The sequence below is a fragment of the Notolepis coatsorum genome, assembly GCF_963971535.1.
Source record: "Notolepis coatsorum genome assembly, contig: SCAFFOLD_419, whole genome shotgun sequence".
Lineage (NCBI taxonomy): Eukaryota > Metazoa > Chordata > Actinopteri > Aulopiformes > Paralepididae > Notolepis > Notolepis coatsorum.
The window spans coordinates 67,952-79,973 of NW_028174481.1; the positions used below are offsets into that span (position 1 = coordinate 67,952).

The 12,022-nt window shown below is 44.1% G+C and overlaps 1 protein-coding gene across 1 annotated transcript in view; it reads left to right on the forward strand.

Annotated features, from left to right (window-relative positions):
• The window catches only part of LOC311247542 (sodium/calcium exchanger 1-like), a gene marked incomplete at both ends in the record, with an annotated part of 41,794 nt that extends 30,066 nt beyond the window's left edge, over positions 1-11,728 (forward strand). The window contains 3 exons of the mRNA XM_084338581.1: positions 5,578-5,677; positions 7,669-7,941; positions 11,349-11,728. Of these exons, the coding sequence (XP_084194707.1) occupies positions 5,578-5,677; positions 7,669-7,941; positions 11,349-11,728 (753 nt within the window). The remainder of the gene's footprint in view (positions 1-5,577; positions 5,678-7,668; positions 7,942-11,348) is intronic.
• Between the last annotated feature and the right edge of the window lie 294 nt (positions 11,729-12,022).

The window sequence follows — 12,022 nt, forward strand, 5'->3', positions numbered from 1 at the left end:
TCCTAATGTACAGTCCCCTCCCCATCATATGTATATACTCTGTCAGGATCTAGGGGTAACAGTACTGTATATTTGAATACCGCCTATGTCACAAATGTATCAGTACCAAATACCTATATGTCCCTATGCCATAAATGTCATGTATGTTGTGTATGTCATAAATGTCTATATGAATTGAAAATGGGGGACCCTGATGGAAACAAGACAAACGTCTTTCTCAGGTCTGCATCCCCTTAACAATTGTATGTATTGAGCCGTACTGTATTGTACCCATTCTGCAATCTGTTAAATAAAGTTTTCATTCATTCATTCACATAGAGGTACGACTGCTAGTTTACTAGTAGATAACTTTACATAGAGGTACGACTGCTAGTTTACTAGTAGATAACTTTACATAGAGGTAAGACTGCTAGTTTACTAGTAGATTACTTTACATAGAGGTAAAACTGCTAGTTTACTAGTAGATTACTTTACATAGAGGTAGGACTGCTAGTTTACTAGTAGATGACTTTACATAGAGGTAAGACTGCTAGTTTACGAGTAGATGCCTTTAGATATAGATAAGACTGCTGGCTCTTTATTTGTTTTAGTTCTACTAAAGTGATACAGACTAGGTGTCGGCAGGGGCGCAGGGCTGATTGAACAGTAGACGTGGGTGTTTGCTTCAAAGACAAGTCAAACAGCACAACAGGAGCCAAAGCTGAAGAGTGTTATGTATGAAACCATGGTGATCATAGCAGGTATGACTGTTTTATTATGACAACCTGTTTGTTCTATTCATAATCGATGTGTTTTACCATAAGAAAAGATAAGCGTACAATTAGAATAGATTACAAGAGGAAATAGACTACGTCAGTGAACTTAAATTTGATAAACATGTTAAAAAGCTATGTAAGACCGTAAGGACAAACCTGAACTGTTTTAGAATGGAAAGACATTACATACCTCTGGCAGGTCAGCTGTTCATGCATGCCATGATATTTTCACATGTATCCTATTGTGTTACTGTACGGAGCTTCACAGTCAACTGTCAAGCCCATCACGTCACTACAAATCATGTGCAACCCAGATTCGGCACAAACAAGAGACTAAACACATTTCGCAATTATGCCACAACAATGTGGAACGCCCTACCCACAGCCGTAAAAAGATGTGAATCCCTACCCTCCTTCAAAACCGCTCTTAAAGAGCACCTACGGGAGGCTGCAATTCGAAACTGGCCACCGTAAATGTCCAAATACCCCCCCTCCCCACCCCCTCCTAATACAGTCTCCTCCCCACTGTATGTATATATTCTCTCCCCACCATATGTATATTTTTTTACTCCCACCCACCCACCCGCTCCTAATGTACAGCCTCCTCCCCATCATATGTATATAATCTCTGTTAGGATCTATGGGTAACAGTACTGTATATTTGCATATCGTATATATCACAAATGTAACAGTACTATATACCTGTATGTCATGTATGTCCCTATGTCATAAATGTCATGATGTCATGTATGTTGTGTATGTCATAAATGTCACTATGAATTGAAAATGGGGGACCCTGATGTAAACAAGACAAACGTCTTTCTCTGGTCTGCATCCCCTTAACAATTGTGTGTATTGAGCCGTACTCTATTGTACCCATTCTGCAATCTGTTAAATAAAGTTTTCATTCATTCATTCATTCATTCATTCATTCATACACAAACAAGCACTGAAGATAATGCCTCGACCGAAAAACGAATGAAATGGCACCGCTGTATAATTCTGAAAAAGTACAAGTTGCTCAGTTTTGACAACTTCATCAAGTTTTCTCTTATCAAATAGATTTTTAAATGTGAACAATCTTGCCCCAGCTGTACTTTGTCCATACGTCTCAAAAACAAACGCCAGTAGAAGCAGCACTAGAGGATCTGCACATGGTAACTGCAGGGTGGACTGCAGTTTTATTATTATTGTTATTATTATATTATTATTATTATTATTATTATTATTATTATTATTATTATTATTATTATTATTATTATTATTATATTATTATTATATTATTATTATTATTATTATTATTATTATTATTATTATTATTATTATTATTATTATTATTATTATTATTATTGTTATTAAGTGCCACATGCTGCTGCCTCATGTGCAGCCTCTGTTCACACACCATGAGAACCAGCTGGTGTGTAAAGAGGACATCTGGTGGTGAAAACATGGTACTACAACAATGTCTAGAGCCGTACCAGACTAGGTCTTAAGTTGTACTGGGCAGCTCCTAGTGGTCAACAGTGTCAGTCAGACTGTGGTTGTACTGGGCAGCTCCTAGTGGTCAACAGTGTCAGACTGTGGTTGTACTGGGCAGCTCCTAGTGGTCAACAGTGTCAGTCAGACTGTGGTTGTACTGGGCAGCTCCTAGTGGTCAACAGTGTCAGACTGTGGTTGTACAGGGCCCTATTCCCCGTACCTGGTTCAACTAAGTCGATCAAGAGTCCCATTATCCAGATTCAATTAACCCGATGTTTGAAGCCGGGATTTTCCTGTTCCTCGAAGGTGGATTCAGTCTCGTTAACTCGAACCAGACTTGAGACCCAGGATAAGTGCGCGCGGCCGCTTCAGTTGAAAAGCCAGCAAGTATCGATAGCAAAAATCCTGATTTTCTAACGGCATTGATTGATTAATTGATTTAAAACTTTATTAACAGATTGCAGTACGGCTCAATAGCCTCGCCGACAAGTTAAATGCATAATCTATAGGCTAATTTTAAGTCCCTCATTACCCCAATCAATCAGATTATATTTCTTTAAACTTGCCTGCTGGCAGTAGGTTTATGGAATGGATAATCAAATGAGATCTTGCTAGTGAAAATAATTAGTTCAACTGTTATACAGAATAAGGATACGGCTCTCTTACCCATTGATTGATGTATGGTGGATGTTTTACTTATCTGCACTGTGGTGTGACGGTTGGTCGTTTTGACTTTCACGCAGACGACCCGCGTTCAAATCCCACTTCTTCTAGTCTTTTTCTTCTTTTTGCAATGTAGGAATAATTCAATTTGGTGCACGTTGAGAGCTATATAAAGAATGACATCCTCAATGCATGTAGATTTATAATATTTTCACTTAAAACTAGGCTACTTTTGCGTATAATCATTAATATTATATTCCAAAAAAATTATATTGGAAACGCGGGGTCTCGAACTTGGGTCCGCTTGCCAGGAGCGAACACTGGCCGTTGCACCACTGTGCCAGACGGGATATATCCATTGTGTATCCATCAATGCACAAGAGACCCGTGTTTCGAATATTTTTCTTTTGAATGAAGTTTTATCTCTTTATTCTCAAATGCATTAATGTGACGTCAACGGCTCATTCAATTTCTCAAATCCGTCAAACAGCGCATCTCATCAGACATTTTAATCCCAGTTACAATATCACAATAACGTGTGAGTGATGATACAATTCAACAATCCTCAGAGTCCTCGTAATTCATAATCCACAAAAACCACAATCCACGCATAGACACTTCAATTTTATGCTTGAATGAAACACAATCCGGGCGCTCCGTTAAGCAAATCTACAGCGGAGAATATATGAAACTAATCAGAGCCAAACGGCCGATAGGTTTCATTCATTAAAAATATCCCCGCGGGATTCACATTTGCAATGCGCCGTTATTAAAATAACCACATGCAGCGTGTATCGCACTCCGAGAGCCGTATATGACGTGCATTATTTTATTTAGGACAAAGTAAATCTATAGGCTGAATATGATTTATTATCAGCATTTAGTTCTATTATTATACATTTCAAAAGCCCCCTCTAGGAAAACGAAGCACAGAAACATAATTCAGAATGGTATAATGCAGATCTAGACTGTGAGAATCATTTCAGGAAGCGAGCTGGCATTTCTTTGCGGGGGCGTGGCCATGGTTCATCCAGCTAACTGAACTTAACCCTGCTCTCGACCAGGCTCAAACTTTTTGATCTGTTGTCATGGTGATTTAGACAATCGAGCGTCGGGGAACAGAAAGGTCCGGCTTAAGTCAGGCTATGCTGGAAATTATCCGGCTAACTCAGTTAGCCAGGTACGGGGAACGGGGCCCTGGGCAGCTCCTAGTGGTCAACAGTGTCAGTCAGACTGTGGTTGTACTGGGCAGCTCCTAGTGGTCAACAGTGTCAGACTGTGGTTGTACTGGGCAGCTCCTAGTGGTCAACAGTGTCAGACTGTGGTTGTACTGGGCAGCTCCTAGTGGTCAACAGTGCCAGACTGTGGTTGTACTGGGCAGCTCCTAGTGGTCAACAGTGTCAGACTGTGGTTGTACTGGGCAGCTCCTAGTGGTCAACAGTGTCAGTCAGACTGTGGTTGTACTGGGCAGCTCCTAGTGGTCAACAGTGTCAGACTGTGGTTGTACTGGGCAGCTCCTAGTGGTCAACAGTGCCAGTCTGTGGTTGTACTGGGCAGCTCCTAGTGGTCAACAGTGTCAGACTGTGGTTGTACTGGGCAGCTCCTAGTGGTCAACAGTGCCAGACTGTGGTTGTACTGGGCAGCTCCTAGTGGTCAACAGTGTCAGACTGTGGTTGTACTGGGCAGCTCCTAGTGGTCAACAGTGTCAGACTGTGGTTGTACTGGGCAGCTCCTAGTGGTCAACAGTGTCAGACTGTGGTTGTACTGGGCAGCTCCTAGTGGTCAACAGTGTCAGACTGTGGTTGTACTGGGCAGCTCCTAGTGGTCAACAGTGTCAGACTGTGGTTGTACTGGGCAGCTCCTAGTGGTCAACAGTGTGTGTGTGTGTGTGTGTGTGTGTGTGTGTGTGTGTGTGTGTGTGTGTGTGTGTGTGTGTGTGTGTGTGTGTGTGTGTGTGTGTGTGTGTGTGTGTGTGTGTGTGTGTGTGTGTGTGTGTGTGTGTGTGTGTGTGTGTGTGTGTGTGTGATGTCTTTGTTGTAAATGAACACCTTAGGGAGGTGTCCATTCTTGAGGTTGGCTGTACTTTTGATTACAGCTTAGAAGAAGCCTTTCTAACCAAAGTGTTGAAATACCAACAGCTACAGCAGACCATCTCACAGCTAGGCTACAGATGTAAACTTCTAGTTTTTATCGTTGGCAGCCTAGGGCATGTGCACAAGTTGGTTGTGAGGGGCCTACAAATAGCCGGTCTCCCCAAAAGGAAGGCCAAGCAGTTAGCAAGGTACTGCTCAGTATCTATGGTTATTATAGGAAGCCGCTCAATTTTGAGGAGGCGTTGTTTCCTTTACCCATGATTCGTGTCCGATGTGTCCGACAAGTAGTTCAGCCATACTGTACAGTATGTAACAGCGTTCTGCCGTCCATGCACTTTGTAACTGGCTGTTCTTTCATACTTTCTGACTGCACTGGCAGTGTTTATGTCCTTTGTATGAGGCTTCCTTGTACTTCTGTTCATGTGGACATAAATAAACATTTCAAATGTGTGTGTGTGTGTGTGTGTGTGTGTGTGTGTGTGTGTGTGTGTGTGTGTGTGTGTGTGTGTGTGTGTGTGTGTGTGTGTGTGTGTGTGTGTGTGTGTGTGTGTGTGTGTGTGTGTGTGTGTGTGTGTGTGTGTGTTTAGAGCACGGTGGATAAACTCATCAAGAAGACCAACCTCGCTCTAGTCGTGGGAAGCAGCAGCTGGAGAGAACAGTTTGTCAGCGCGGTCACTGTCAGCGCAGGTGAGTCTCTCAGCCAATCAGAGACGGTCACTGTCAGTGCAGGTGAGTCTCTCAGCCAATCAATTGGGGGCGACAGTGGCTCGGGAGTCAGAGCAGTCGTCTGGTAATCCGGTGGTTCCCAGTTTGATTCCCGCTCCTCCCGGGCAGTGTGTCGAAGTGTCCTTGAGCAAGACACTTAACCCCTAATTGCTCCCGATGAGCAGGCTGGCACCTTGCATGGTTGTCTCTGCCATCGGTGTGTGAATGTGTGAGTGAACGGATAAAATGTGAGGAACAAATTGTAAAGCGCTTTGGATAAAAGCTGTTATATAAATGCAGCCATTTACCATTTACCAATCAGAGACTGGTAAATCAGCGCATAGATATATCATAAGAAACTACTCAACCTCTACTCTCTTTAATTATGAATGAACACAACACTCTAACTTACCATCTTTAGATAATAAAGTACTCAACCTCTATACTGTCTTTAACTATGAATGAACACAACACTCTAACTTACCATCTTTAGATAATAAAGTACTCAACCTCTACTGTCTTTAACTATGAATGAACACAACACTCTAACTTACCATCTTTAGATAATAAAGTACTCAACCTCTACTCAAGTTCAAGTTTCTCAAGTTTCTTTAATAGTTGTCATACAGAAGTACAGAATACTTTTGTACAAAATGCTTCTTACTGTTGCGCTCCAGAGACTGTGCAAGACAAGATAAGTATGAAATAAAAACATAGTAAAATTAGAAGTAAAAAAAAAGAGGTCACAGTGTTCAGTTTAGACATATGTACAATGTTCGATGCAGAATAGACGTAGTTACCATACAATATACAATACTGTGCAGTGTACTAATATACAATACTATATAGTGCAAGGCAGAAATGGAGAAATGGGACGAGGTGCAATTTAGGTACAATTCACAGTAGGTGTACGAGTTGTAGTGCAAATCCTTTATCAATAAATATAAAGTGTAAGTGTGTTTGTGTGATCTAAAGTGTGGAGAGTGGGTGCTGCAGTGTGTTGTTTGTTTGAGTGAGTGTGTGCGTGTGGGTGTGTGTGCTGTGTGCATTTGATGGTTGTTGCATAGTGATTATTGTTCGTTTAGCGATTATTGTTCGTTTAGCAGCCTGATGGCCTGGGGATAGAAGCTTCTTCTGAGTCTTTCTGTGCTCGCCTTAAGACTCCGGTATCGCTTGCCTGACCGCAGCAGTTCAAAGAGGCAGTTGTTCGGGTGGCTCGAGTCCTTAATAATTCTCTTAGCCTTCCCCTTGCACCGCTTGTTGTAAATGTTCTGGAGGGTGGGAAGCCCCCCTCCAATTGTGCGTTCGGCTGAACGTGTCACTCTTTGTAGTCTGCTACGGTCTTGTGCAGTGCTATTCCCAAACCAGGAGGTGATGTTGCCGGTCAGGATGCTCTCTATTGTACATGAGTAGAAGTTCCTAAGGATCTTCTGACTGACTTGGAACTTCCTTAGGCGCCTGAGGAAGTAGAGGCGTTGTCGTGCCTTCTTCACAACACTGTCAATGTGTGTGGTCCATGTCAAGTCCTCGGATATGTGGGCTCCGAGGTACTTGAAACTGTTCACTCTCTCAACCGGTGCCCCGTCGATGCTGAGGGGGCTGTAGTCCTTGACCCCCGACCTCCTGAAGTCCACAATCATCTCTTTTGTTTTGCTGACGTTCAGGGAGAGGCAGTTCTCCTGACACCACTGTGACTGTCTTTAACTACAGTATGAACGAACACAACACTCTAACTTACCATCTTTAGATAATAAAGTACTCAACCTCTACTCTCTTTAATTATGAATGAACACAACACTAACTTACCATCTTTAGATAATAAAGTACTCAACCTCTGCTGTCTTTAACTATGAATGAACACAACACTCTAACTTACCATCTTTAGATAATAAAGTACTCAATCTATCCACACTTAGCCAACATGGCCAGCATGGTTACCGCCCAGTGTAGTGAAGACCTGTCCTCTTCCCCAGGGGATGATGACGAGGAGGAGAGTGGGGAAGAGCGGCTGCCATCCTGCTTCGACTACATCATGCACTTCCTCACCGTGTTCTGGAAGGTTCTGTTCGCCTTCGTCCCGCCCACAGAGTACTGGAACGGCTGGGCCTGCTTCTTCGTGTCCATTTGTCTCATCGGCGCCTTGACGGCGGTGACGGGGGACCTGGCCTGTCACTTCGGCTGCACTGTGGGTCTCAAAGACTCTGTGACTGCTGTGGTGTTTGTGGCCCTTGGCACCTCTGTTCCAGGTGAGTGTGTGTGTGTGTGTGTGTGTAACAACTAGCTAACAACTAGCTAACAACTATGCAACAACTAGCTAACTAGTAGCTAACAACGAGTTAACAACTAGCTAACAACTAGCTAACAACTAGTTAACAACTAGCTAACAACTAGCTAACAACTAGCTAACAACTAGCCAACAAGTAGCTAATAACTAGCTAACAACGAGTTAACAACTAGCTAACAACTAGCTAACAACTAGGTAACAATGAGCTAACAATGAGTTAACAACTAGCTAACAACTAGCTAACAATGAGTTAGTAGCTAACAACTAGCCAACTAACAATGTGTGGCCCTTGGTACATCTGTTCCAGGTGAGTGAGTGTGTGTAACAACTAGCCAACAACTAGCTAACAACTAGCTAACAACTAGCCAACAATGTGTGGCCCTTGGTACATCTGTTCCAGGTGAGTGAGTGTGTGTAACAACTAGCCAACAACTAGCCAACAACTAGCTAACAACTAGCTAACAACTAGCCAACAATGTGTGGCCCTTGTAGGCTTGCCACCCGTCCCTTAAAATACGGAATCGTCCCGTAATTGGAAACTAAAAGACGCGTTCCGTATTGAACTGATACGGGACGCCCTTTGTCTCGTATTTTAAGGTTGCCAGTTTAGTGAGAGAAATGAGCCAGCCGACCTACAAAAACAAGCAAAAGTGTGTCCAAGAGTTGCGGGAAATAAACAGACTTGGCAACTCTGGTATGATGGGCGTGCGCTCAGCAGCTCACCGACCAATGAGAATTAGCGCTTTCACGTTGCTAAGAAGAGTTCTGTGCCGTTGTGCCAATCCTCCAATGTCTGTGCGCTCTGTGATTTCTTTTCGAAGACACTTTGAAAATGTCTACAGCAGACACTGTGACTCCACCGCGTCCTAAAAAGACAAAACGCCTCCAGAAATACAGACCCGAGTGGGAAGAGGCAAACCACTGGCTTGATAGCGTCAGTGGAGATGTTTACAAAGCAAACTGCAAAGTATGTAGGTGTGTTTTCTGTGGCGCATGGTGGACTGACTGATCTCAAACAGCATGCCTCAGGAGAACAACATGCCAGAAATATAAGAACTTAAAGGACACAAGCACAGGTGTCACAGTTCTTCATGACTGAAACATCTCCTGAGATTGATTCGGTATGGGATATTACATCTTATTTATCTGGTTGTGTTTTTAACTAGATGTCAGTATTTCTATTTACCTGCCCTGGCAGCGTGAATACTTTCCCCAAGGCAGTTGTCCTTCCGCGTTCGGTTTACGTGGCCTGATTGGCCACTGACGCTTCTCTCAGCGCCCAATCGCGTTGCGCCTAGCTTTCAGTTCCACAGCCCAAGTCTTCGCCCATTGTAGCCCATTTCCTCGTATTGTTTTCATCTCTCTATATTAACGTAGCCCATTTCCTCGTATTGTTTTCATCTCTCTATATTAACGTAACGCGCTATTCATATCAATCGACATCACATCGGGTGGCTACGTGGCGTAGTGGGCAAGGCGCTCGCCACGAAATCTGGAGACGCTGGGCTTGCCTGTTCGAGCCCAGCGCTCCACATTTGCTTTCAGTTTAGCTGGTCGTCCGTACTAATACACATTGGCCGTATTAGGGGGTGGGAAACTGATGGGTGGGGATCGGGCGTTGTGGACAGCGACTCCTACAGGTCGGTTGGTGCGCCTGCGCAGTAGAATCAGGAAGTATCGGGGGCAGCGTGAGCCTCCCACTCGTTACTCCTCGCCACTGAGAGATCGAGCTGCGCAGGTGAAAAGATGCGACTGCTGTTACCTCAAGTACCGGAGGGGACTTGTGCTATGTATGACTTAGTCCACATTGCAGCCGGCTTGTGGGAGGCAAGAAACAGCGTTCGTGACAGGGGAGGGTTGAATTGGATGATACGAAATTGGGATGGGAGAAAATATAGAAAATGGGAGAAAAAGTGGATAAAAAAAAATCAATCGACATCACATCAATATATAAATAACGTATTGCTTTCATCTCACATCAATAGTCCTCGCCCATTTCCTTGTATTGTTTTCATCTCTCTATATTAACGTAGCCCATTTCCTCGTATTGTTTTCATCTCTCTATATTAACGTAGCCCATTTCCTCGTATTGTTTTCATCTCTCTATATTAACGTAACACGCTATTCATATCAATCGACATCACATCAATATATAAATAACGTATCGTTTTCGTCTCTCTATATTAACGTTAGGCTGTAAAAATCTGTTCTATAGGCTATATTTAGTCTAGTTGAGTGATAGTGAGTTGAGTGATAGTTAGTTTTAGTATATTGAGTGAGTGTATTGAGCAAGTAGTTAGGCGATAGTAGGGCTAACATGATTGGGCGCTGAGAGGCCAATCAGGCCGCATAAACCGAACGCAGAAGGACAACTGCCTTGGGGAAAGTATTCACGCGCCCTGGCAGCCAGTAGCCTACTCTTCTTTGCACTTTATTTTTTATTAATCTTTTAATTTGGGTCACACAAGTGTTTCATTGTATTATTGTCCTCTTTCAGTAAAAGTGTTCCCAGGCTTTGTTTTTACAGCACTTTATATGCATACAGTATTATGCTCAAGTTGAGGCTATAGTTCAGCCAATTTATTTAAACAATGTTAAATGCAAATAAAGCACTTTAAACTTTAAGTATGACTAAATGCTTTCTTGACTATATATAGTAACTGTTCCAAAATGCATAGATTTCTATGTATTTTAGGGGTTTGGGGGGGCTAGCTCTTTTTAATATAAATGTCATAGATTGTTTTATTTAGATTTCATAGATTTCTATGCATTTCAGGAGTTTGGGGGGCTGGCTCCCCAAAATAATTAAATAACATAACTCTAACCCTAACCCTAAAACCGAAATAAAGTTAAAAAAATAAATAGTGACAAAATCTGCCCATTTTCGCCCTAAAAACGCCCCAAAACCGCCCAAAAACGTTCTTGTGCGCACGCTCGATGATAGGTGTCCCTTATTTCTATTGGTCAAAGGTGGCAACCCTAGGCCCTTGGTACATCTGTTCCAGGTGAGTGAGTGTGTGTAACAACTAGCCAACAACTAGCCAACAACTAGCCAACAACTAGCTAACAACTAGCTAACAACTAGCCAACAATGTGTGGCCCTTGGTACATCTGTTCCAGGTGAGTGAGTGTGTGTAACAACTAGCCAACAACTAGCCAACAACTAGCCAACAACTAGCCAACAACTAGCCAACAACTAGCCAACAACTAGCTAACATGCAGGTTTGTATAGTGCAGACTGTCAGCCGTGGCACACAAAACTGTTAGTCGCGTGAAAAGCGATTTGGATAAAAGCTGTTTACCGTCTCCGGTGTATTCTCTCTCCCCCCTCCCCCCCTCCCTCCCTCCCCCCCCTCCCTCCCTCCACAGACACGTTCGCCAGCAAGGTGGCGGCGGTGCAGGACCAGTACGCCGACGCCTCCATCGGGAACGTGACGGGCAGCAACGCAGTGAACGTGTTCCTGGGCATCGGCGTGGCGTGGACCATCGCCTCCGTCTACTGGAAGACCCAGGGCAAGGCGTTCCTGGTGGACCCCGGGTCGCTGGCCTTCTCCGTCACCCTCTTCACCGTCATGGCGCTCGCGGTCGTGGCGGTGCTCATGTACCGGCGGCGCCCTGCCGTGGCGTCGGCAGAGCTGGGTGGCCCGCGGGCCTACAAGCTGATCACCTGCTTCCTGTTCTTCTGCCTGTGGCTCGTCTACATCCTGCTGTCCTCGCTGGAGGCCTACTGCCACGTGCCCGGCTTCTGAGGGGGGGGGGGGGGGGGGGGGAGAGACAGAGAGAGACAGAGACAGAGACAGAGACAGAGAGAGAGAGACAGAGACAGAGAGAGAGAGAGAGAGAGAGAGAGAGACAGAGACAAAGAGAGAGACAGAGAGAGAGAGAGAGAGAGAGAGAGAGAGAGAGAGAGAGAGAGAGAGAGAGAGAGAGAGAGAGAGAGAGAGACGGAGAGAGAGAGACAGAGAGAGAGACAGAGAGAGAGAGAGAGAGAGAGAGAGAGAGAGAGAGAGAGGAGAGAGAGAGAGAGACAGAGACAGAGACAG